This window comes from Chiroxiphia lanceolata, chromosome 30 (genome assembly GCF_009829145.1).
Source record: "Chiroxiphia lanceolata isolate bChiLan1 chromosome 30, bChiLan1.pri, whole genome shotgun sequence".
NCBI lineage: Eukaryota > Metazoa > Chordata > Aves > Passeriformes > Pipridae > Chiroxiphia > Chiroxiphia lanceolata.
This window is the reverse complement of record NC_045666.1, coordinates 1105256-1124213: the sequence shown is the minus strand read 5'-3', so window position 1 is coordinate 1124213 and position 18958 is coordinate 1105256. Positions and strand designations below refer to the sequence as shown.

Below are 18958 nucleotides of genomic sequence, written 5' to 3'. Positions count from 1 at the left end.
CTCACTGGACTGACATAAACCGGTCCTGGGGCGGGAACTTTGATCCTCTGGATGCATTTTGGGGGTGTCTCTCCTCTCCCAGTTCCCTGCTAACTGGTCTTTAATGGAAACTGGTGTGCCAGTTTGTTCTGTTCACTCTTTCCTTTCCCCCCTCCTTCCCCCTAAAATCCCATGGGTGACAATCCCCCCCCCTCCTTCCCCCTAAAATCCCATGGGTGACAATCCCCCCCCTTCCCTGAGTGTCTGCCATCGCCCAGTGTTCCCAGTGTCACCAGTAAAGAAAGGCTGGGACTATGTGGGGGGGCTCAGCCCCTTATATCCTGTGCCCCCTCCCTCAAATTAGGGGGCAGGTCCCTTCTCTACCTCTGTGGGGTTGTTACAGTAGGACCTTCATAAACAAATGAGGGAGACAAAACACCCTCCTCCCCTGTTCTTTGCCCCAGTACCCCCCCAAACCACCTTGCAGTGCCCCCTCAAAGCCCCCTGCCCACCTCCCACCCCCCAAAAAAACCCCTTGCAGTGCCCCCCACCCTGAGGCAGCAGCAGCAGTAGAGATCGATAGATATTTATATAAATATTTGGGGCTGTACAAGTGAGGGGGTGCAGGGGGTGGGGGTGTGAGGGGGGGGGACACACAGGTCACAGGCCCGGGGGGGCTGTGGGCCGGGGGGGCCCCTCGCCGCTGCCTGAGTGGTCGAGCTCTGCGCTGTCACAGTCCGAGTCCTCGGAGACCTTGGGAAGGGGGGGACACACAAATGGGGGGGTTAAACATCCCCCTTGCCCTGCTACCCCTGTCCAGGGGGACCCTGGAGACTCCCTTTCCCTCGGTAACCCCATCTGAGGGGGCTCAGGGGAACCCCCCCCATCCCCAACCCTGGAGACCCCCTTCCCCTTGCTAACCCCATCTTGGGGAACTCAATGGAACCCCCCACCCCAGTATCCCCAACCTAGGGGGACCCCCATCCCTGGTGGGGCCCTGGAGACCCCCTTCCCCTTGGTAACCCCATCTAGAGGGGCTCAGGGGACCCCCCCCCCATCCCCAACCCTGGAGACCCCCTTCCCTTTGCTAATCCCATCCAGGGGGGCTCAGGAGACTCCCCCCCCAGCATCGCCAACCCAGGGGGACCCCCATCCCCGGTGGAGCCCTGGGGACCCCCTTCCCCTTGGTAACCCCATCCAGGGGGACTCAGAGCACCCCACCATCCCCAACCCTGGGGACCCCCACCCCACGGTGCCCATCCCTGGGAGGGCTGTGGGTGCTGCCCGGCACCTGCCCAGGGTGGGTGGGGGCATCACCTTGGGGCTGAGCCCCCCGTGCCGGCGGCCGGGCCCCTCGGGGGGAGCCGCGTCCAGGGGGATCTCGGAGCCCTGGGAGAGCAGGTCCTCGGAGCGGTCGTCGGGACGCTCGTCCGTGTTGGTGCTGCCCACGTCGGGGGTGGCACTGTGGGAGGGCTCGCTCGTGTGCCCCTCGTCCCCGTCCCCATCCGAGAAGTTCTCCGAGCTGAAGGTCGACAGCGACTGGCGCTTGCTCATCCCCGGGGGCCACCTGGGTGGGGGGCGAGGGGTGAGGACCCAGGTGCCCGGGCACCCACAGACCCCTCTCAGGTGTCCGAGCACCCATGGACCCCTCCACCCTCTCAGGTGTCCAAGCACCCATAGACCCCCCCCCACCCTGAGGACCCCCATCATCTGCACACCCAGAGCACTTCCCCCCACACTCCCTCAAAAGACCCCGGACACCCCCACCCCAAAGGACCCAGTGCTCCCAGTCTCCTAAATGACCCCTCCTCACCTGGAGGAACCCACATGTCAGTGCCCCCCCCCACCCCAAAGCACCCATGGAGGGGGGGGCAACACCCACCTCTGCCGCAGTGGCAGCTCCACCTCACTGTCCACTTCACCCTCCTCCTCCTCCGATGAGACCCCCCGCTTCTGGTGGCAAAGGAGGGGGGTGTTGGGGTCCTGCTGCCCCTCAGGAGGGACCCAGGGTCCTGACCCCCCCCCCTCCCTCCCCCCCAGGAGGGACCCAGGAGTCCTGACCCCCCCACACCTCCTCAGGAGGGACCTCCCCCCAAAACCTCTCCCCGGAAGGACTCCATCCCACCTCCCACTCCTGGGAAGGACCTGGGGTTCCTGCCCTGTGTGCCCCCCTCCCCAAAAGAGAGACCCGGGTGTCCGGGGGTCTCACCTGCCCGCGGGTGACGGCCGCCCGGTACAGCAGAGCCGCGGGGGTGAGGTGCTGCCCGGCCCCCCCTTTCCCCCCCCGGCCGGCCCCGCTCTCCCGTTCAGGCTCCCCGGGAGTGGGGGGCTGCGGCGGGGGGGACCCTTGGGTGCCCGTCGCCCCCTCGGGTCCCGCGTCAGGTACCGTGGTCGGGGGGGCACCCACGGCCTCCAGGGTGCCCCCGAGGATGTCAGGACTGGCAGCGGTGGCGGGGGGCACGGGCAGCCCCCGGGGGGTCCCGGCCTCGGGGCCCAGCTCCCCGCAGCCCCCTCGGGGTCCCGCTTTGCGGTGGCGGCCCTTGGCCCGGCGGCTGCGCCCGGGGGAGGGGGGGCCCTTGGGACACCCCGGCAGGGCCACCTGAGCCATGGCCGCGTCCAGCTTGGGCAGCAGCACCTCCGGCTTCAGGATGTCGGGTCTGGGGGGGGAGGTAGGACATGGGAAAGGGCTGTGGCTGGGGACCTGGGCAGCCAGGAGCCCTCCCCACCCAGCCAGGAGGGACCCCCATGTCAACACCCCACCAAAAAGATTCCCCCCTCCAAGGGCCACCAGCATCTGCAGGCCCAAACTGTCCCCCCTCCAAAGGACCCCAGACTCCCATCCTGTGGTCCCCAGGAATCTGCACACCCAGAGCACTTCCCCCCAAAAAACAGACCCCAGACTCCCCCACCCCAAAGGACCCAGGGCTCCCAAATCCCCTAAACAACCCCCACACCCAGGTTCCCAGACCCCCCCACCTGGAAGAACCCCCTTGTCCGTGCCCCCCCCTCAACCCAGATGCACAACCCCCCAGCACCCTCCACCCCAAAGGCCCCAGGGTCCCCCTTCAGCCCCCCAAGGGTCCCCGGGCTCACCTCTTGCCATGGGGTGAGAGCTTCTGGGGGACGTTGCGTTTCTTGATGAGGGTCTCAACAGCATTCCCGTGCAGGAGCCCCCGCGGTGCCCGCGGCTTGAAGAGCCCGGGGTAACGCTTCTCCAGCGCCTGCTCCCTCCTGCCATGGGCCACTCGTGGGCAGCAGCACAGGGCACGGGGTACGGGGGCTTGGGGGGGGTGGCCGTGCCCTTGGGGGGCTGGCCTGGGGCTCAGGGTGGGCACAGGGAGGGCATTGGCCATGGGGTTGACATAGGGTTGGCCATGGGGTGATCATGGGCTGGGCACAGGGGGTGCTGGGGGCGCTGTTGGGTTCTGGGGGTGCCGCTGAGTGCTGGGAGTGCCCAGCTCACCTGAGCAGCTCCTTCTCCTTGAGCTCCAGCTGCAGCATGAGGGCACTGAGCTCCATGTAGAGGTTGTTGGCGCGCTCCAGCTTGCGCTCGTAGTGCTCCCGGATGTCCAGCGCGTGCCTGGCCCCCGGGACACGCAGGGCGTTGGCACACACACCCCATGGCACCCACCATGTGCAAGGACAAGCACCCATGGACCCCCATGGCACCCACCATGTGCAGGGACAAGCACTCACAGACACCCACAGCACCCACCATGTGCAGGGACTAGCACCCGTGGACCCCCATAGCACCCACCATGTGCAGGGACCAGCACCCATGGACCCCCACAGCACTCACCATGTGCAAGGACAGGCACCCAACAGCCCTCCCTGTACCCCAACACCCACTGGCACCCCCTGTCCGTGGTCCCCTCCCCACCCCAGTGCCCCCAGTGCCCCCGGGCAGGGCCGCACCGGAGCTCCTCGCGCCGGCGGTTGATCAGCTCCTCCTCCAGCCGGTGCAGACACGTCCCCTCCGACTTGATCTTCTCAAAGTGCAGCTTCACCTCCTCCCGCCACTCCGCCTGTGGCACAGGGGCATCAGCTGCCATGGCCACCGGGCACCACGGGCACCAGGCACCCAGGGCACCATGGGCACCAGGCACCCAGGGCAGTGGCCACCACAGCCACCGGGCACCCAGGGCACCAGGCACTGGCTACCCTGGGCATTGGGCATCCTGGGCACCAGCTGCCACAGGCACTGAGCACCCAGGTCCTGGAATCCCGGGGTGCTGGGATCATGGGGTTGTGGGGGGCTGGGATCGTGGGGTCCCAGAGTCCAGGGTGCTGGGTACCTGGGATTTGAAGTAGGTCTCCTGGGGGGTGGAGAGGACGTCGGCAGAGGCGATGTCGAGGTGCAGCAGGATCTGGCGGAAGGACGGCCGGTTCCGAGGTTTGCTGTTCCTGGAGGAGGGGAGCAGCACGACTCTGAGGGGTGCTGGGGGTGCTGAGGAGGCTTTTGGGGGACCAGGGGCAGAGAAGGGCACATGGGACACCCCCAGGGTGAGGGGGCACCTCCTCTACGAGCAGGTGTCCCCCCTGCCCTGCCCACATTGGGGTGCCAATGACAGGCCCCACAGTGGGGTCCCCCATGGCAGGGCTCATCCGTGACACGGGTGCCCACGGCATGTCCCCAGGGTGGGCTGCCCCTGGCAGGGTGTCCCCCTGAGGTGTGCCCCGGGCACTCACCAGCACTGGCGCAGCAGCACCTTGAAGCCATCGGGGCAGCTGGAGGGCACAGGCAGGTGGAGGCTGTTGCTGCCCACGCCCCAGATTATGGCCGACGAGTCCACGTCCTTGTAGGGGATCTCGCCCGTCAGCAGCTCCCACAGCACCACCCCAAAGGACCTGGGGGCACCCACAGCCCCGTCACCCATGGTGGGGCACCCCCAGTGTCCTCCTGCGGTCCCCTGGTCCCCCCCACTGCCGCTGCCTATCCTGGTGTCCCCCTTGCCCCCTGCTCCTGTGGCCCCTGATGTCCCCCATTCCTGCAGTGTCACTCCCAGTGTCCCCATCTCTGGTTCCTCCCAGTGTCCCCAGTGTCCCCACAATGTCCCCTGCCCCTGTTGTCCCCTGTGCCCCCTGTTGCCCCCAACACCCCCCTCAAAGCCCCGTGTGTTGCTGTGTCCCCAATGACACCAGAGCTCCCCCGATGTCCCCACGTCCTCACCAGATGTCCACCTTCTCGGAGACGGGTTCGTTGCGGATGACCTCGGGGGCCATCCAGGCCACGGTGCCGGCAAAGGACATCTTGGTGCTCTTGTCGATGAGCTCCTTGGAGGTGCCGAAGTCCGAGATCTTCACCACGTCGTCGTAGGTGATGAGCATGCTGGGGGGCACGCGCTCAGCGCCACGCCAATGACACGCCAATGACACGGGCACGGCACCGCCGCGGGCATGCAACTGCTGCGAGCATCATCGGGTCACGGGCGCGGCACCGCCACGGGACGGCACCGCCATGGGCATGGCACTGCCACGGGACAACACCGACACGGCACTGCTATGGGGCAACACCGACATGGTGACACTGCCATGGGACAGCACTGCCATGGGCATAGAACAGCCATGGGGCAACACCGACATGGGCATGGCACTGCCATGGGACACTAACATGGACATGGCACCAGCGTGGGACACCAATGTGGACAAGGCAATGCCATGGGACAACGTCACCATGGGCATGGCACTGCCACAGGACACCAATACAGACACGGCACTGCCATGGGACAACACCAACATGGCACCACCATGGGACACCACCATGGCCATGCAACTGCCATGAGTGTGGTCCTGCTGTGGGGATGCCACCACCACGAGCACGGCACCGCCACGGTCATGCAACTGCTACAGGCATGGAACCACCACGGAGTGACACTGCCATGGACATGCAATGGTCACAGACATGCAACTGCCACAGACATGCAACCGCCACGGGCACAGCACCGCCACAGACACGGCACCACCAAGGACACGCAGCTGTCACTGTCACGCAGCCCCCGCGGGCACGGCACCGCCACGGGCATGCACCCACCCCGGGCACGTCCCCACCACGGGCACGTCCCCATCGCAGTCACACCCCTGGGGCACCCCCCGGTACCCAGGGGTGCTCCGAGCCCACCACCCCCCGCTCACTTGGGCGACTTGAGGTCGCGGTGGATGATCTTGTGCAGGTGCAGGTAGTTCATGCCGCCGGCGATGCCCATGGACCAGTCGACCAGCAGGGAGGGGGTGACCTTGCGCCCGGCGCGCAGCACCTCGTAGAGCTGCCCCTGGGCGCAGAACTCCATGATGATGCAGTAACAGGGGGCCTGGGTGCACACGCCCCTGGGGGCACAGCGGCACCTCAGCGCCCGCCGGGGGCCCCCGGTTCATCCAGGACACCCACCCAGTGGGCCCCATGCCAGTGCCCTGTGCCCATGCCATGTCCCCCCCACGCCGGTCCATGCCATGCTGGGGGTCCCCATGCAGTGACACGTCGGTGCCCCATGACCGTGGCATGTCCATAACCCCTGTGACCGTGCCCATGCCGTGTCCATGCTGTGTCCGTGCTGTGTCCATGCTCATGCTGTGTTCATGCTCATGCCATGTCCATGGTCATGCCTATGGCATGTCCATGACCTCTGTGCCTGTGCCCACACTCCTGCTCATGCCATGTCTGTGCTCATGCCCAGGCTGTGTCCCTGTTGTGCCTGTGCCCATGCCATGCCCATGCTGTGTCCATGCCCATGCCATGCCCATGCTGTGTCCATGCCCTGTCCATGGTGTTCCCCATGCCCACACCACATCCATGGCCCATGCCGTGTCCACGCCCATGGAGTGTCTATGCCTTCACCCCCCATGCCCACTCCATGCCCATGCCTACGGTATGTCCATGCCCTGTGCCCACATGTTCTAGCATGTTCCATGCCCTTTGCCATGCCCATGTTCTGTCACGCTCATGGTGTTCCCCATCACCACGGCTTTCCCGTGCCACATCCACACTCCATGACCCTGGCATGACCATGCCCCACACCACATTCCATGCTCCACACCTGGGCCCCATGCCCAGGGTGCCCCCATGCCCAGGGTGCCCCCATGCCCCCGTGCCCCCACACCGGCAGCAGCGGCCCCCCTCTCACTTGAAGGTGATGATGTTGGGGTGCTTGAGCTTGCGCAGGTGTTTGATGTCGGTCTCCTTGAGGTCCCTCACCTTCTTCACAGCCACCTCCTCACCGTGGAAGCGGCCCAGGAACACGGCACCCTGTGCCCCACTGCCCACCCACTGCAGGTCCAGGATCTCCTCAAACGGCACCTCCCAGGGGTCTGTGGGCACCCACGGCCATGGCACCCCCACAGCACCCAGAGCACCCCCACAGCCCCCAGAGCACCCCCACACCCACGGTTATGCCACCCACAACACCCCCCTTTGCCCCCTTGTCCCCTCACGCCCTCCCTTGGACTCTCCTTTGCTCCTTTTCCCCCCCCTCTCCTTTTCCCCCCTTGTGCCCTTGCCTCCCCCTTTGCCCCCTCACACCCTCCTTTACCCCCTCGCCCCCTCCTTTGTCCCCTCCTTTGCTCCCTCACACCCTCCTTTACCCCCTCGCCCCCTCCTTTGTCCCCTCCTTTCCCCCCCCATGCCCCCAGCCCCCCCGGCCCCGCGCCCCCTCACCCTCGGGCGGGTGTTTGTGCTCGGCCGCGTAGGCTTTGCCGATCATGGTCCACACGGGCTTGAGGCACCCGAAGAGCCCCTCGAGGAAGCCCCCCCCGGCCTGGCAGCGCAGGTGGGCGGCATCGGCCGCCAGCGGCCCCGCGGCCTCGGGGCCCAGCTCGGGGGGCCGGGGACCCCCCCGGCGCGGCCAGGCCTCGGGGGGGGCGGTGGGGGCGGGCAGGACGTCGCGCAGGACGCACTGGGTGGGCGTCAGCTCCTGCTCGGGGGTCCCGTCCGAGGGCAGCGCCAGCGAGGGCGACGGCGTGCGGGTCTCGTGCAGACAGGCCATGATGGTGGGACCCCCGCCCGCCTGTGGGGTACGGGGGTCAGCGGGGCGGGGGGGGCACCCCTTGTACCCACAGGCACCGCTTTACATGCGTGTGAGCCCCTTTACATGAGCCCCTTTTAACACATGTGGGCCCCTTTGCACGCGTGTGAGCCCCTTTACACACATGTGAGACCCTTTACATGTGAGACCCTTTACACGCATGTGCATGCCCTGTCACCCACATCTGCACCCCTGCCATGTGAGCCCCTCACACACGTGAGCCCCTTCACACAAGTGTGATCCCCTTTACAAGCACGTGCACTCCCTGCCATGCACATCTGACATGTAAACACCCTTTACACATGTGAGAGCTTTTACATATGTGTGGGCCCCTGCACAAGCGTGTGGGCCCCTTTACACACGTGTGAGATGCTTTACACGCATGTGCACCCCCTGCCACCCACATCTGCAGCCCCTCATGTGTGTCCAACCTTTACACATGTGTGCCCCCCCCTTGCACACTTGCCCCCTCCTCACCCCCACATGGGGCCAGGGGCAGAGCCCACCCCCCCCAGTGCCCACGGGTGCGTAAAGGCCACGTGCAAACGTGCCGGGGGAAACTGAGGCAGGGTAGGGAGCTCAGGGGGGCTCAGGGGCCGAGGGGTCCCAGGGGGACTGATCCGGCTCCTATTTGGGGGGGGGGGCAGTTACCATGGCAACAGCGGGGCCAGCGATGATGTCATCATAAAATTGGGGGGGGTGAGTCACCGGAGAGGGGGGTGTGGGAGGGGCTTAACGTCACCCCGAGGGACCCGGGGGGGGCCGCGACCCGCCCCTCCAGGTGTCGCGTGTGTCCCCCCGTGGTGACATCACGTCACGCGGTGACGTCATCCCGGTAAGGGATGGAGCCTTCCCCCCCCCCCGGGGAAACTGAGGCAGAAACGGGGAACCAGCGACCCTGGGGGGGCGTTGGATAAACGGGTTGGGGAGAGGAGGAAGTGTCTGTCGCGACATGCGACAGCGCCGGCCCCATGTCGCGACAGCGCAAAGCTGGAGGAGGGGAGCGGGGGAGTGAGAGCGCCCCCGCCGGCACCACATGTCGGGACATGGCGCCCTGTCGCGACACCGGGGAGGGGGCCGGGGTGGGGGGACGTGCGTGACGGGCTGCGGGGGGCACACGCGTGTGACGGTGGGGGGGTCCCTGGAGGGGGGGGGAAGGGCAGAGCGGGGGGGGGGCACACGCGCGTGCAGGGGCCCGGGGGGGGCACACGCGTGTGTAACGCGGCCCACGCGTGTCGGGGCGCACACGAGCGTGAAAGGGGGGGTCCGCACCCACGGGGGAGGGGGGGGCACGAGAGCGTGCAAAGGGCGCACAGGCGTTAGGGGAAGGGGGGGGCGTGCACATGGGGAGGGACACACGGACACAGGGACGGGCACACGGACACACAGACGCACCTGCCGGCGTTGCACACGCGCGTGCAAGAGGTCACGCGCGCGTGCACGGGGGTGCGGGCACGTCTGCGGCCCGGGGGGGGGGTCACGCGTGTGTAAGAGCATCACCCCCGTGAGGGGGGGGGCACACGCGTGTGCAAGAGGCCGCTCGTGTCCCCTCATCCCTCCCACCCCCCAAGACCCCCCCAAACCCTGCAGGGACCCCGCGCCCGGGGCGGGGGGAGGGGAGGGCGCGGCCCCCCCGGGCCCGGTGGGGGGACCTGCAGAGGGGGGGCGCGGGGGGATACGCGCCATCACCCGCTGTATCCCTGTTCCTGTCTCCCCCCCCCCATCCCGGTGCATCCCCAGTCCTGCCCCCCCCTCCCACCCCCGGCCCCCCCAATCCCGGCGCATCCTCCCGCCCCGCGGCCTCCCCGTGCCGGTGCCGGTACCTGGGGGGCTCCGGGCCCTGCGCCCGGGGATGCGGGTGATGCCGGGGGGGTCTCGGGGGGGTCCCGGTGCCGGGGGAGTCCCGGTAATGCTGGTGCTGGTGGGGCTGGGCCCGGCGGGCGGGGCCGGTACCGGGGCCGGGGCCGCGGTCGGGGCGAGCGGCGAGAACGGCCCCGCCCGGCGAGAACGGCCCCGCCCCGGCCCCGCCCCGCGCACCGGAGAGAGCGGCACGGACACCGGGACCCCTCCACTGGGACACCACCGGCACCGGGACCGCCCCCCCCGATACCGCACCGGGACCCTGACACTGCACCGGCACCCAGAGAGACCGGCACGGACACTGGGACCCTCCCGGACCCAGAGAGACCGACACGGACACCGGGACCACCCGCAGTACTGCACAGGGACCCCGATACTGCACCGGGACCCCCTGGACCCAGAGAGACCGGCACGAGCACCGAGACCCCCATACCGGGACACCACCGGCACCGGGACCGGCCCCCCGATACCGCACCGGCCCCCCGACACTGCACCGGGAACCGGAGAGACCGGCACGGACAGCGGGACCACCCCCAATACAGGACCGGGACCCCGATACTGCACCGGGACCCTCCTGGACCCGGAGAGACCGGCACGAGCACCGGGACCCCCCCACCGGGACACCACCGGCACCGGGACCGTCCCCCCGACACTGCACCGGGACTCGGAGAGACCGGCACGGACAGCGGGACCACCCCCAATACAGCACCGGGACCCCGATAATGCACCGGGACCCTCCTGGACCCGGAGAGACCGGCACGAGCACCAGGACCACCCCATCGGGACACCACCGGCACCGGGACCGGCCCCCCGATACCGCAGCGGGACCCCGACACTGCACCGGGACTCGGAGAGACCGGAACGAGCACCGAGACCACCCCCGATACTGCACCGGGACTCCGATACTGCACCGGAACCCCGATACGGCATCAGGAACCTCCCCGACATCGGGACCCCCCGGCAGCAGCAGCGGGACCTCCAGGAGCAGGACTGGACCCCCCTGGTGCCCCCAGAACCCCCGGCACCGGGCTCGCCCAACCCCAGCAGCACACGGGGCACCAGCGCAGTCCGAGTACTCCCAGTACGAGTGTCCCGCTGTTCTCAGTGCTCCCAGTGCAACCCCAGTGCTTCCAGTCTGATCCCAGTTTGGGTGTCACTTTGTTCCCAGTGCTCCCAGTGCAATCCCGGTGCTCTCAGTCTGATCCCAGTGCTCCCAGTACAGGTGCCCCTGCGTCACCAGTGCTCCCTCGTGGTCCAAGTCTGGGTCTCCCTCTGTCCCCAGTGCTCCCAGTGTAATCCCAGTACTCCCAGTATGCCTCTCCTTCCGTCCCCAGTGCTCCCAGTCTGCTCCCAGTGCTCCTCCTCTGACCAGTGCCACCTCTGACGCACCTCCCTCACCGCCTGTCCTGTCCCCACTGTCCCCATTGTCCCCATTGAGGGGGAAACTGAGGCAGGACCCCCCCTTCCTCTCCAAGAGTCACGTGACCCGCTTCCCAACTCCTCCCCGTTCCCTCTGTGCCCTCCCTCCTCGCGCGAGGGATTGTGGGAACCGTAGTCCGCCGGAGGGGGCGGAGCCGCGTCGGCGCGCGGGGCGGGCGGCGCGGCCGGACTACGATTCCCAGACCCCCCCGCGCGGCGCTCGCCTCCCGTGATGCCGCGCGCCCCCTGGCGGCGCGGGCGGCGGCCGGAGCGGCGGGGATGAGCGAGGAGGGGGCGGGCGGGGCCCGGCGGAGCGGCGGCGCCTTCCCCAGGTACCGGGACCCCCCCGGGACCCCCCCGCGCCAGGCACCGCCCCAGAGCCCGGCACAGACCCCCCCGCGCCACGGGGGTGGCGGGCAGGGGGAAGGGGCGGCCTAGGCCGCGGGGGAGGGAGGAGTGGGCGGCGGCGGGGAGGGGCCGGGGAGGGGGACACACGCGGGACTGTCCCCGTGTCGCCACGCGAGGGAGGGAGGAGGGGGGACAGGTGTGTCCCTATGGGGTGTGGCGGTGGCATCGCGGTCCCTGAGTCCCTGGTGGTGCCATCCCTGTCCCCGGGTGGCACTGCCACCCCCCTCCCCATGTGGTAGTGCCACCCCCATCCCAGTGTGCCACCTCTGTCCCCGGTAGTGCCACCCCTCTCCCCATGTGGTAGTGCCACCCCCACCCCGGTGTCCCCGGTGGTGCCACCTCTGTCCCCGGGTGGCACTGCCACCTCTGTCCCCCTGTCCCCAGTAGTGCCACCCCCATCCCCGTGTGGCACTGCCACCCCTGTCCCAGTGTCCCCCTGTCCCCGTGCTGTGTGGCAGTGCCACCCTCGTCCCCACACTGTGTGGGGGCTCCATCCCTGTCACTGCATTACACACCAGTGCTACCCCTGTCAACGTGTCCCCCCCAGTCCCTGTGTCCCCACACTACATGGCAGTGCCACCGCCCCGTCCCTGTGCCACGAGGTGATGCCAGCCCTGTCCCTGTGTCCCCAGTGGTGCCGTCCCCATCCCCATATCCTAATGCCCTGGCACTGCCACCGGTGTCCCTGTGTCCCCTCTGACCCGCAGGGAAGCGGTGCCACCCCTGTCCCCCTGCTCCCTGTCAGTGCCCTCCTAGTCCCCGTGTCCCCCCCAGCCCCGGGGGGTGGTGACAGCGCTGTCCCTGTCCCTGTGTGCCAGCCTGGAGCAGATGGTGGCCGCCAGCCCCGGGAAGACGCCCATCAGCCTCCTGCAGGAATATGGGACACGCTTAGGACGGACCCCCGGCTACGACCTGCTCAAGGCTGAGGGCCAGGCCCACCAGCCCAACTTCACCTTCCGCGTCACCCTCGGGGACATCAGCTGCACCGGTGGGACCCCAAAACCCCTAGCCCCCCCCAAGACCCTCCTGAGCCCTCCAAACCCCTCCTGACTCCCACAAGCCCCCCAGACCCTCCCAAACCCCTCCTGACCCTGTGTCACCCTCAGGGACATCAGCTGCACCAGTAGGACCCCAAAACCCCTAGCCCCCCCAAACCCCTCCTGAGCCCCCCAAACCCCTCCTGACGTCACCCTCAGGGACATCATCTGCGCTGATGGGACCCCAACCCCCCCAAAAACCTCCCCCTGACCCCTCTGTCACCCTTGGGGACATCAGCTGCACCAGGAGGACCCCAAACCCTTCCTGACCCCCCCCCCCAAAACCTCCTTACCCCCCCGTCCCCTCAGGGACATCAGCTGCACCAGGGGGTCCCAACACCTCCACACCCAGGCCGTGGACGCCCCTCACCCCCAGGGTTTCCCCCCACACAGGAGAGGGTGAGGAGGGGGGGCCACAACCTGGGGAGAGGTGATGGGTGTGTCACACTTTGGGGGGCTTGTCCCAGGGAGAAGGAGGAGGAAACCCTGGGACTCCTGGAAAAGTGGGTCCTGGTGGGGGATCCCCTGGGATGCTCAGGGGTCCCCTGGGCCTGCAGGAGGTGGGTGGTGGGGAGGGGCCCACCGGGTCCCCCCCCTGAGCCCCCCGGTGCCCCCCAGGGCAGGGCCCCAGCAAGAAGGCGGCGAAGCACAAGGCGGCCGAGGTGGCCCTGAGGCTGCTCAGAGGGGGGGGGGCCATGCTGGAGCCCCCGGAGCACAGGTGGGGGGGTCCCTGGAGGGGCGGGGGGGGTGTTCAGTGTGTCCAGGAGGGGCTGGGGGGGGAGTTTGGGGGGTTGGGAGGGGGTGCGGTGCCCAGGCAGTCTGGGAGTACCAGGGGCTGAAGGGTGCCAAGGTTTAGGGGGATCTACGGGGCAGGAGGGTGTCCAAGGGAGTTTGGGGGTACCCAGGGGGGCTGGGGGATCCCGTGGGATTTGGAATCAGTTAGGTTTGGGGGTGCCCAGGGGGGTCTGGGGGTGCCTCGACAGGGTGAGTGTACCAGGGGGGTCTGGGGGGTACAGAGGGGGTCTGAGGGTGCCTGGGGAGGTCTGAGGGTACTCAGGGGGTTACAGAGGTACCTGTGGGGGTCTGGGGGTACCCAATGGGTTCAGGGGTGCCTGTGGGGGTCTGGGGTGCCCAGGGTGGGTCTGGGGGTACCCAAGGGGGTCTGGGGGTGTCTGGGGGAAGTGAGGGTACAAGGGGGGTCTGGGGGCGCTCAGGGGGTGCCAACTCAGGCTTTAACATCTCCTCTTTCTCCCCCAGCTCTCCTTTCCCCCCAGAGCCCCCGGCTGAGCCCGGCCCTGCTGCTGCCCCCCCAGCCCCTGCCGTGCCCCCTCCCTCGCCCAGGTAACAGGGGGGTACCCAGTGCCAGGATGGGCATGGGGGGCATGGTGTGTCCTCCTAAACCCCTCATCCTGGCACCCTGTTACCCCGCTGTGCCCCCCAAGGCAAGGGGGGTGTGGGGTGCCCCCCTCATCCCTCTGCTCCCCACAGGGGGCCCCCCCTGGAGATGAAGACACCCGTGTCCCCCCCCCAGTCGGAGTGTAACCCCGTGGGGGCTCTGCAGGTGGGTGACACCCATTTTGGGGCCCGTTGTTCCTGCTTGGGGACAGTTATCGCTATTTTGGGGCTGATTAACCCCGTTTTGGGGCCTGTTGTTCATGTTTGGGGACAGTTATCCCAATTTTGTGGTCAGTTACCCCCATTTTGGGGCTATTCCCATTTTGGGGTCCGTTGTTCCTGCTTGGGGACAGTTATCCCCGTTTTATGGTCGGTTATCCCCATTTTGGGGCCGGTTATCCCCGTTTCGGGTGCTGCCGGCCCCTTTTGGGGCGGTGTCCCCGTTCAGGGGGTGTCCCTGTCCCAGTTTCCCCCGTCCCCAGGAGCTGGTGGTGCAGAAGGGCTGGCGCCTGCCCGAGTACACAGTGACCCAGGAGTCGGGGCCGGCGCACCGCAAGGAGTTCACCATGACGTGCCGCGTGGAGCGCTTCGTGGAGATCGGTGAGCCGCGGGCCGGGGGGCACACGGGGACCCCTGGGGTGTCTGTGGGGATGGGGCAGGGTGTCCTGGCTCACCCCAGGGCACTGGGCCCCCCCTCCCCAGGCAGCGGCACCTCCAAGAAGCTGGCGAAGCGCAACGCGGCCGCCAAGATGCTCGTGCGGATCCACAACGTGCCGATGGAGCCGCGCGACGGCAGCGAGGCCGAGGGCGAGGAGGACCAGTTCAACATGGTACTGGGGGGCACTGGGGAGCCTCGGGGCACCCCAAGGGGTTAGCAGGGGCGCAGGCACCCCAAAGCCACCCACAGTGGGGGTGGTGGGACCCTCTTCACCCCCCCACTCCACGGCCCAGTGAGTAACTTGGGGGGACCCTCTGGATTTGGGGTCCCTGTGGGGTGGGTGAGCGTGGTCCCCATGGGTGTCCTGGTGTTGGGGTCCCTGCAGTTCTCGTGTCCCTGGGGGGGGGCTCAGTGGTCCCAAGGGGGGTTGGTGGGTTCCTGAGTGCCCTGTGCCCCCCCCCCAAGACGTGCCCCCGGCTGGAGGGGCTGCGGGGCCGAGCCCCCGGCTGTACCTGGGACTCCCTGAGGAACTCGGCGGGCGAGAAGTTGGGGCAGCTGCGGAGCCGGGGGGGGGCCCCCGCGCCGGGGGGGGCCTGTGCTCTCCTGCAGGAGCTCTCGGAGGAGCAGAGCTTTGCCATCAGCTACCTCGACATCGGTGAGCACCTGGGACCCCCAGGACCCCCTTAAACCCCTCTGCTCCTCCCCAGGCACCCCCACCTTCCCCAGGGTCCCCCCATGCCACCCAGATGATCCCGGGACCCCCTTAGCCCCTCTGCCCCTCCCCAGGCACCCCCACCTTCCCCAGGGTCCCCCCATGCCACCCGGACAATTCCGGGACCCCCATTACCCCAAGATATCCCCACCGCACCTGGATACCCCCCGGGCCCCCTTGGCCCCTCTGCCCCTCCCCAGGTTACCCCCACCTCCCCCAGGCACCCCCATCTCTCCCGGGACACCCTTTCAGCCCCTCTGCCCCTCCCCAGGCACCCCCCCAGCCCCATGGGTGCCCCAAGCCGGGCTCGGGGAGTGCTGTGGGGGTGTCGGGATGACCCCTGGTGTCTCCCCCAGACGCGCTGAGCCTCAGTGGGCTGCACCAGTGCCTGGTGGAGCTCTCGACGCAGCCGACCACCGTGTGCCACGGGGCCGCCCCGTCCCGCGACGGCGCCCGCGCCCAGGCCGCCCGCAACGCCCTGCAGTACCTGCGCATCATGGCGGGGGGCAAGTGACCCCCCCGGGGGCGAGTGACTCCCCCAGACACACCCACGGGCGCACGGACACACCCCAGGACTCGCTGGACTCATGGCAGGGCACCCGGCCCTCACCCACCACCCCCCGGACACAGGGACCCGCCTGGGTCTGTGGATGGACAGACAGACGGACCTCAGGGCCCAGGGGCTCCCTCTGGCCTGCCCCTTCCCCCAGCAGCGCCAGGAGGGTCCCCGGGCACCATCCGCCCCCAGGAATAAAGCTGGGGGGATTTGTACTCCCTGTGTCGGCGTCTGCTTGGGGAGCTGGGGGGGCTGGGGGGCAGAAAGGGGGCTGATCCCTCCTCCCCCCGACCCGTCCCCCAGGGGTAAAAGCAGAGTGAGCGCTCAGGGGTGGGGGCAGCACTTTATTGAGTGATGGACGGACCCACGGATGGGCTTGGGAGGGGCTTGGCTCCCGGAGGGATGGACAGACGGACGGACTCGGGGCCGGACGCTCAGCGGCGGCGGCCGAAGCGCTGCGGGGTCGCCATCGTCCAGAACGGGGCGAGCGGAGGGTCCCAGCTCCGGGGGCTGAGCCGGGCCTGGGCCCCCCCCTGCGGCCCCCACCCCGACCTGCCGGGGGACACGGTACCGCTGAGCCCTGGCGGGGACAGGATGGGAACGGGCGGGATGGCTGGGTGGGAATGAACGGGTGGATGGGACAGATGGGAACGGGCTGAGGGACACGGACAGACAGACACAGGACGTTCACGGACAGACGGACATTAACAGGGAACCCCATCCCTGCACCGCTCCAGCTTCTCGCTCAGGTCCCCCGAAACCCCCCGTGTCCCCCTCCACGGTTCCCACCGTCCCCAGCCCCATCCCTCGGAGTGCCCGGGACGCCCCCCCCGTGCCTCCAGACCCCACACCCCGGGGCCCCCATCCCCGCTCACCTCTGGGGCTGGAGGAGGGTCCCGGGGGCGCGGCCGGGGCGTTGCAGGGACCGGAGCAGCGCGCCCAGGGCGGCGGCGGCGGCGGGGGGCGGCCCCGGGGGGGCGGCGGTGGCGGCCTGTGCCGGGGGAGGACCGGGGGTCACGGCGGTCCCGGAGCCGGAGTGTGACACCCCTCCCTCCAATCATCCCGAGCCTCCCCCCGTCCCAAACCGAACCCCCCGTTCCTACGGCGCGGCCGGGCCGGGGCTCACCGGGGCCGGGTCGAGGGTCCCGGGGCAGCAGCGGGCGCTGCGCGGGGTCCCCGCCAGCAACAGCAGCAGCAGAAGCAGCGCCGGGCGCCCCGTCATCGCCCCCGCCATCGCCCCCGCCCCACCGCCGCCGCCGCCTCTTATAACCGGGCCGGGCCGGGGGCTCCCAGGGGAGCGGGGGGCGGCGGGGACCAGCCCCGGTTAATGAAACCCATTTACCAGCCGCGACAGCCGCCCCCGGGGACGGACGGACGGATGGACGGGGCGGTCCCGCACATCCCCGCCCCGCCCGGGATTCGCAACCGGCACCACCACCGGGGCTGCCCGCACCGGCGAAGAGAGACCCCCGGCCCATCGCCGGGACCCCCGTTCTGCACCGGCACTACCTGAGAACAGGACCCCGCCCCGTGCTGACCCCCATCCTCCCTGCATCGCTTCCCTGTCGGAGCAAGACCTCCGGAGACAGGGACCCCTCGCCTGCCCTGGTACCCCCTCTCTGGAGACCCCCGGAGACAGGGACCCCTCCCCTGCCCCGGTACCCCCTCTCTGGAGACCCTCTGAGACAGGGACCCCTCCCCTGCCCCGGTACCCCCTCTCTGGAGACCCCTTGAAACAGGGACCCCTCCACTGCACCGCCCCCCACCGGATCAGGACCCCCTGAGACAGGGACCCCTCCCTGCCCCGGCCTCCCCTCTCCGGGGACTCCGTGAGACAGGGACCCCCCTCCGAGCACCCCCCGAGACAGGGCCCCCGCCCTGCCCCGGACCCCCCGAGACAGGACCCCCTCCCTTTCCGGGGACCCCCCCGAGACAGGACCCCCTCCCTTTCCGGGGACCCCCCCGAGACAGGACCCCCTCCCTTTCCGGGGACCCCCCGAGACAGGCCCCCCCTCCCCTTTCCGGGGACCCCTCGAGACAGGACCCCCTCCCCTTTCCGGGGACCCCCCTGAGACAGGACCCCCTCCCCTTTCCGGGGACCCCCCGAGACAGGACCCCCTCCCCTTTCCGGGGACCCCCCGCGCTCCCCCCGCTCCGCCACCTCTCGCTGCCGCCACCCGGTGGCCCCGCCGCGCTCCTGCAGCCCCGACGGCGCGGCCGCGGCTCCCTCCCACCCAAAACCTGCCGAAATCGCCCCAAAAGCTCACCCGAGGCTGCCCCGCGCCACTGCGGCGTCCCCACAAGCAGCTCACCCGCTGTGTCACCCGGGGAGGGGACGCGACACGTCCCACGCCGTCCCGAGTCCAGGCGGTGTCACCGCGGTGGCGACTGAGGGTCATCACAGCACTCTCCACCCGGTGACACCCACACCGTGAACCCCCCCCCCCCGGGTACACTCAGGGGTTTCCGTGGCACAGGTGACACGGGGAATGTTCCACAGCCCCCGGCCCCCCAAAAGCAGAGGGCAACAACCACCGTCTCCTGGGTAATATTTTAATGTTATATTTGCAGCATAAATAAAAGGCACGTTACATGTTTGGTACGACACGGCCGAGGGGGGTATGGGGGGGCTTGGGGCGTGTCCCCCCGGGTCCCTCCCGCGTCCCCGGGCCCCCGCGGGGGCTGTGAGGACCCGCTCACAGGAGCCCGTGCGGAGGGGGGGTCCCTCGGGGGCTGCGGAGGGGGGGGGGTTCAGCTAAAAAGGAACTGCCCCGCGGCGGCGGCCGATCTACGATATATGGGTGCATATACGCGTCGATATGGACTGATAGATACTACACGGTTACGCTTCTCGGGGCGGGGGGGGGTGTGTCCTTTTTTTTTTTTTGGCTTCTTCCATTATTGATCGTCAAAGCTCGT

General features: G+C 68.8%; 3 protein-coding genes across 4 annotated transcripts; 1 reads left to right on the top strand and 2 right to left on the bottom strand.

Annotated features, from left to right (window-relative positions):
• Window positions 1–588: 588 nt before the first annotated feature.
• On the bottom strand, window positions 589–9864 carry MAP3K12 (mitogen-activated protein kinase kinase kinase 12). The gene is made up of 14 exons (XM_032713580.1): window positions 9818–9864; window positions 7628–7976; window positions 7098–7281; window positions 6112–6303; window positions 5150–5308; window positions 4669–4827; window positions 4275–4383; window positions 3895–4004; window positions 3443–3559; window positions 3073–3210; window positions 2189–2636; window positions 1862–1932; window positions 1297–1546; window positions 589–732 (listed from the first exon to the last, which is right to left on the bottom strand). The coding sequence occupies exons 2-14, from the start codon at window positions 7953–7955 to the stop codon at window positions 640–642; spliced, it is 2358 nt and encodes a 785-aa protein (XP_032569471.1). The 5' UTR covers window positions 7956–7976; window positions 9818–9864; the 3' UTR covers window positions 589–639.
• Window positions 9865–10775: 911 nt separating this feature from the next.
• Window positions 10776–16254, top strand: TARBP2 (TARBP2 subunit of RISC loading complex). Of its 2 annotated transcripts, none has more exons than XM_032713616.1 (9): window positions 10776–10935; window positions 12500–12669; window positions 13337–13436; window positions 13976–14059; window positions 14207–14279; window positions 14596–14713; window positions 14816–14943; window positions 15237–15426; window positions 15840–16254. In XM_032713616.1, exons 2-9 carry the CDS (start codon window positions 12510–12512, stop codon window positions 15995–15997), a joined length of 1011 nt encoding a protein of 336 aa, XP_032569507.1. In that variant the 5' UTR covers window positions 10776–10935; window positions 12500–12509; the 3' UTR covers window positions 15998–16254. The 2 variants fall into 2 exon arrangements, with proteins under 2 accessions (XP_032569507.1, XP_032569505.1); XM_032713614.1 differs by lacking the exon at window positions 10776–10935 and adding an exon at window positions 11532–11605.
• Window positions 16255–16377: 123 nt separating this feature from the next.
• On the bottom strand, window positions 16378–17261 carry LOC116799921 (neural Wiskott-Aldrich syndrome protein-like). Its single transcript, XM_032713383.1, has 3 exons — window positions 17143–17261; window positions 16915–17030; window positions 16378–16694 (listed from the first exon to the last, which is right to left on the bottom strand). Exons 1-3 carry the CDS (start codon window positions 17259–17261, stop codon window positions 16474–16476), a joined length of 456 nt encoding a protein of 151 aa, XP_032569274.1. The 3' UTR covers window positions 16378–16473.
• Between the last annotated feature and the right edge of the window lie 1697 nt (window positions 17262–18958).

What these genes read in the sequence shown, in the direction of transcription:
- TARBP2 (XM_032713614.1), top strand. Translation starts at nt 11,553, where the DNA reads ATGAGCGAGGAGGGGGCGGGCGGGGCCCGGCGGAGCGGCGGCGCCTTC. An exon ending in GTGCCCCCTCCCTCGCCCAG is followed by an intron (nt 14,060 to 14,206) that starts GTAACAGGGGGG and finishes TGCTCCCCACAG; the next exon opens with GGGGCCCCCCCTGGAGATGA. An exon ending in ACCCCGTGGGGGCTCTGCAG is followed by an intron (nt 14,280 to 14,595) that starts GTGGGTGACACC and finishes CCCCGTCCCCAG; the next exon opens with GAGCTGGTGGTGCAGAAGGG.
- LOC116799921 (XM_032713383.1), bottom strand. Translation starts at nt 17,261, where the DNA reads ATGACGGGGCGCCCGGCGCTGCTTCTGCTGCTGCTGTTGCTGGCGGGG. An exon ending in AGCCCCGGCCCGGCCGCGCC is followed by an intron (nt 17,031 to 17,142) that starts GTAGGAACGGGG and finishes CCCCCGGCACAG; the next exon opens with GCCGCCACCGCCGCCCCCCC. An exon ending in ACCCTCCTCCAGCCCCAGAG is followed by an intron (nt 16,695 to 16,914) that starts GTGAGCGGGGAT and finishes CGTGTCCCTCAG; the next exon opens with CCCGTTCCCATCTGTCCCAT.
- MAP3K12 (XM_032713580.1), bottom strand. Translation starts at nt 7,955, where the DNA reads ATGGCCTGTCTGCACGAGACCCGCACGCCGTCGCCCTCGCTGGCGCTG. An exon ending in CTCTCACCCCATGGCAAGAG is followed by an intron (nt 2,637 to 3,072) that starts GTGAGCCCGGGG and finishes CTCCCCCCCCAG; the next exon opens with ACCCGACATCCTGAAGCCGG. An exon ending in ACGGGGGGCTCAGCCCCAAG is followed by an intron (nt 733 to 1,296) that starts GTGATGCCCCCA and finishes CCCCTTCCCAAG; the next exon opens with GTCTCCGAGGACTCGGACTG.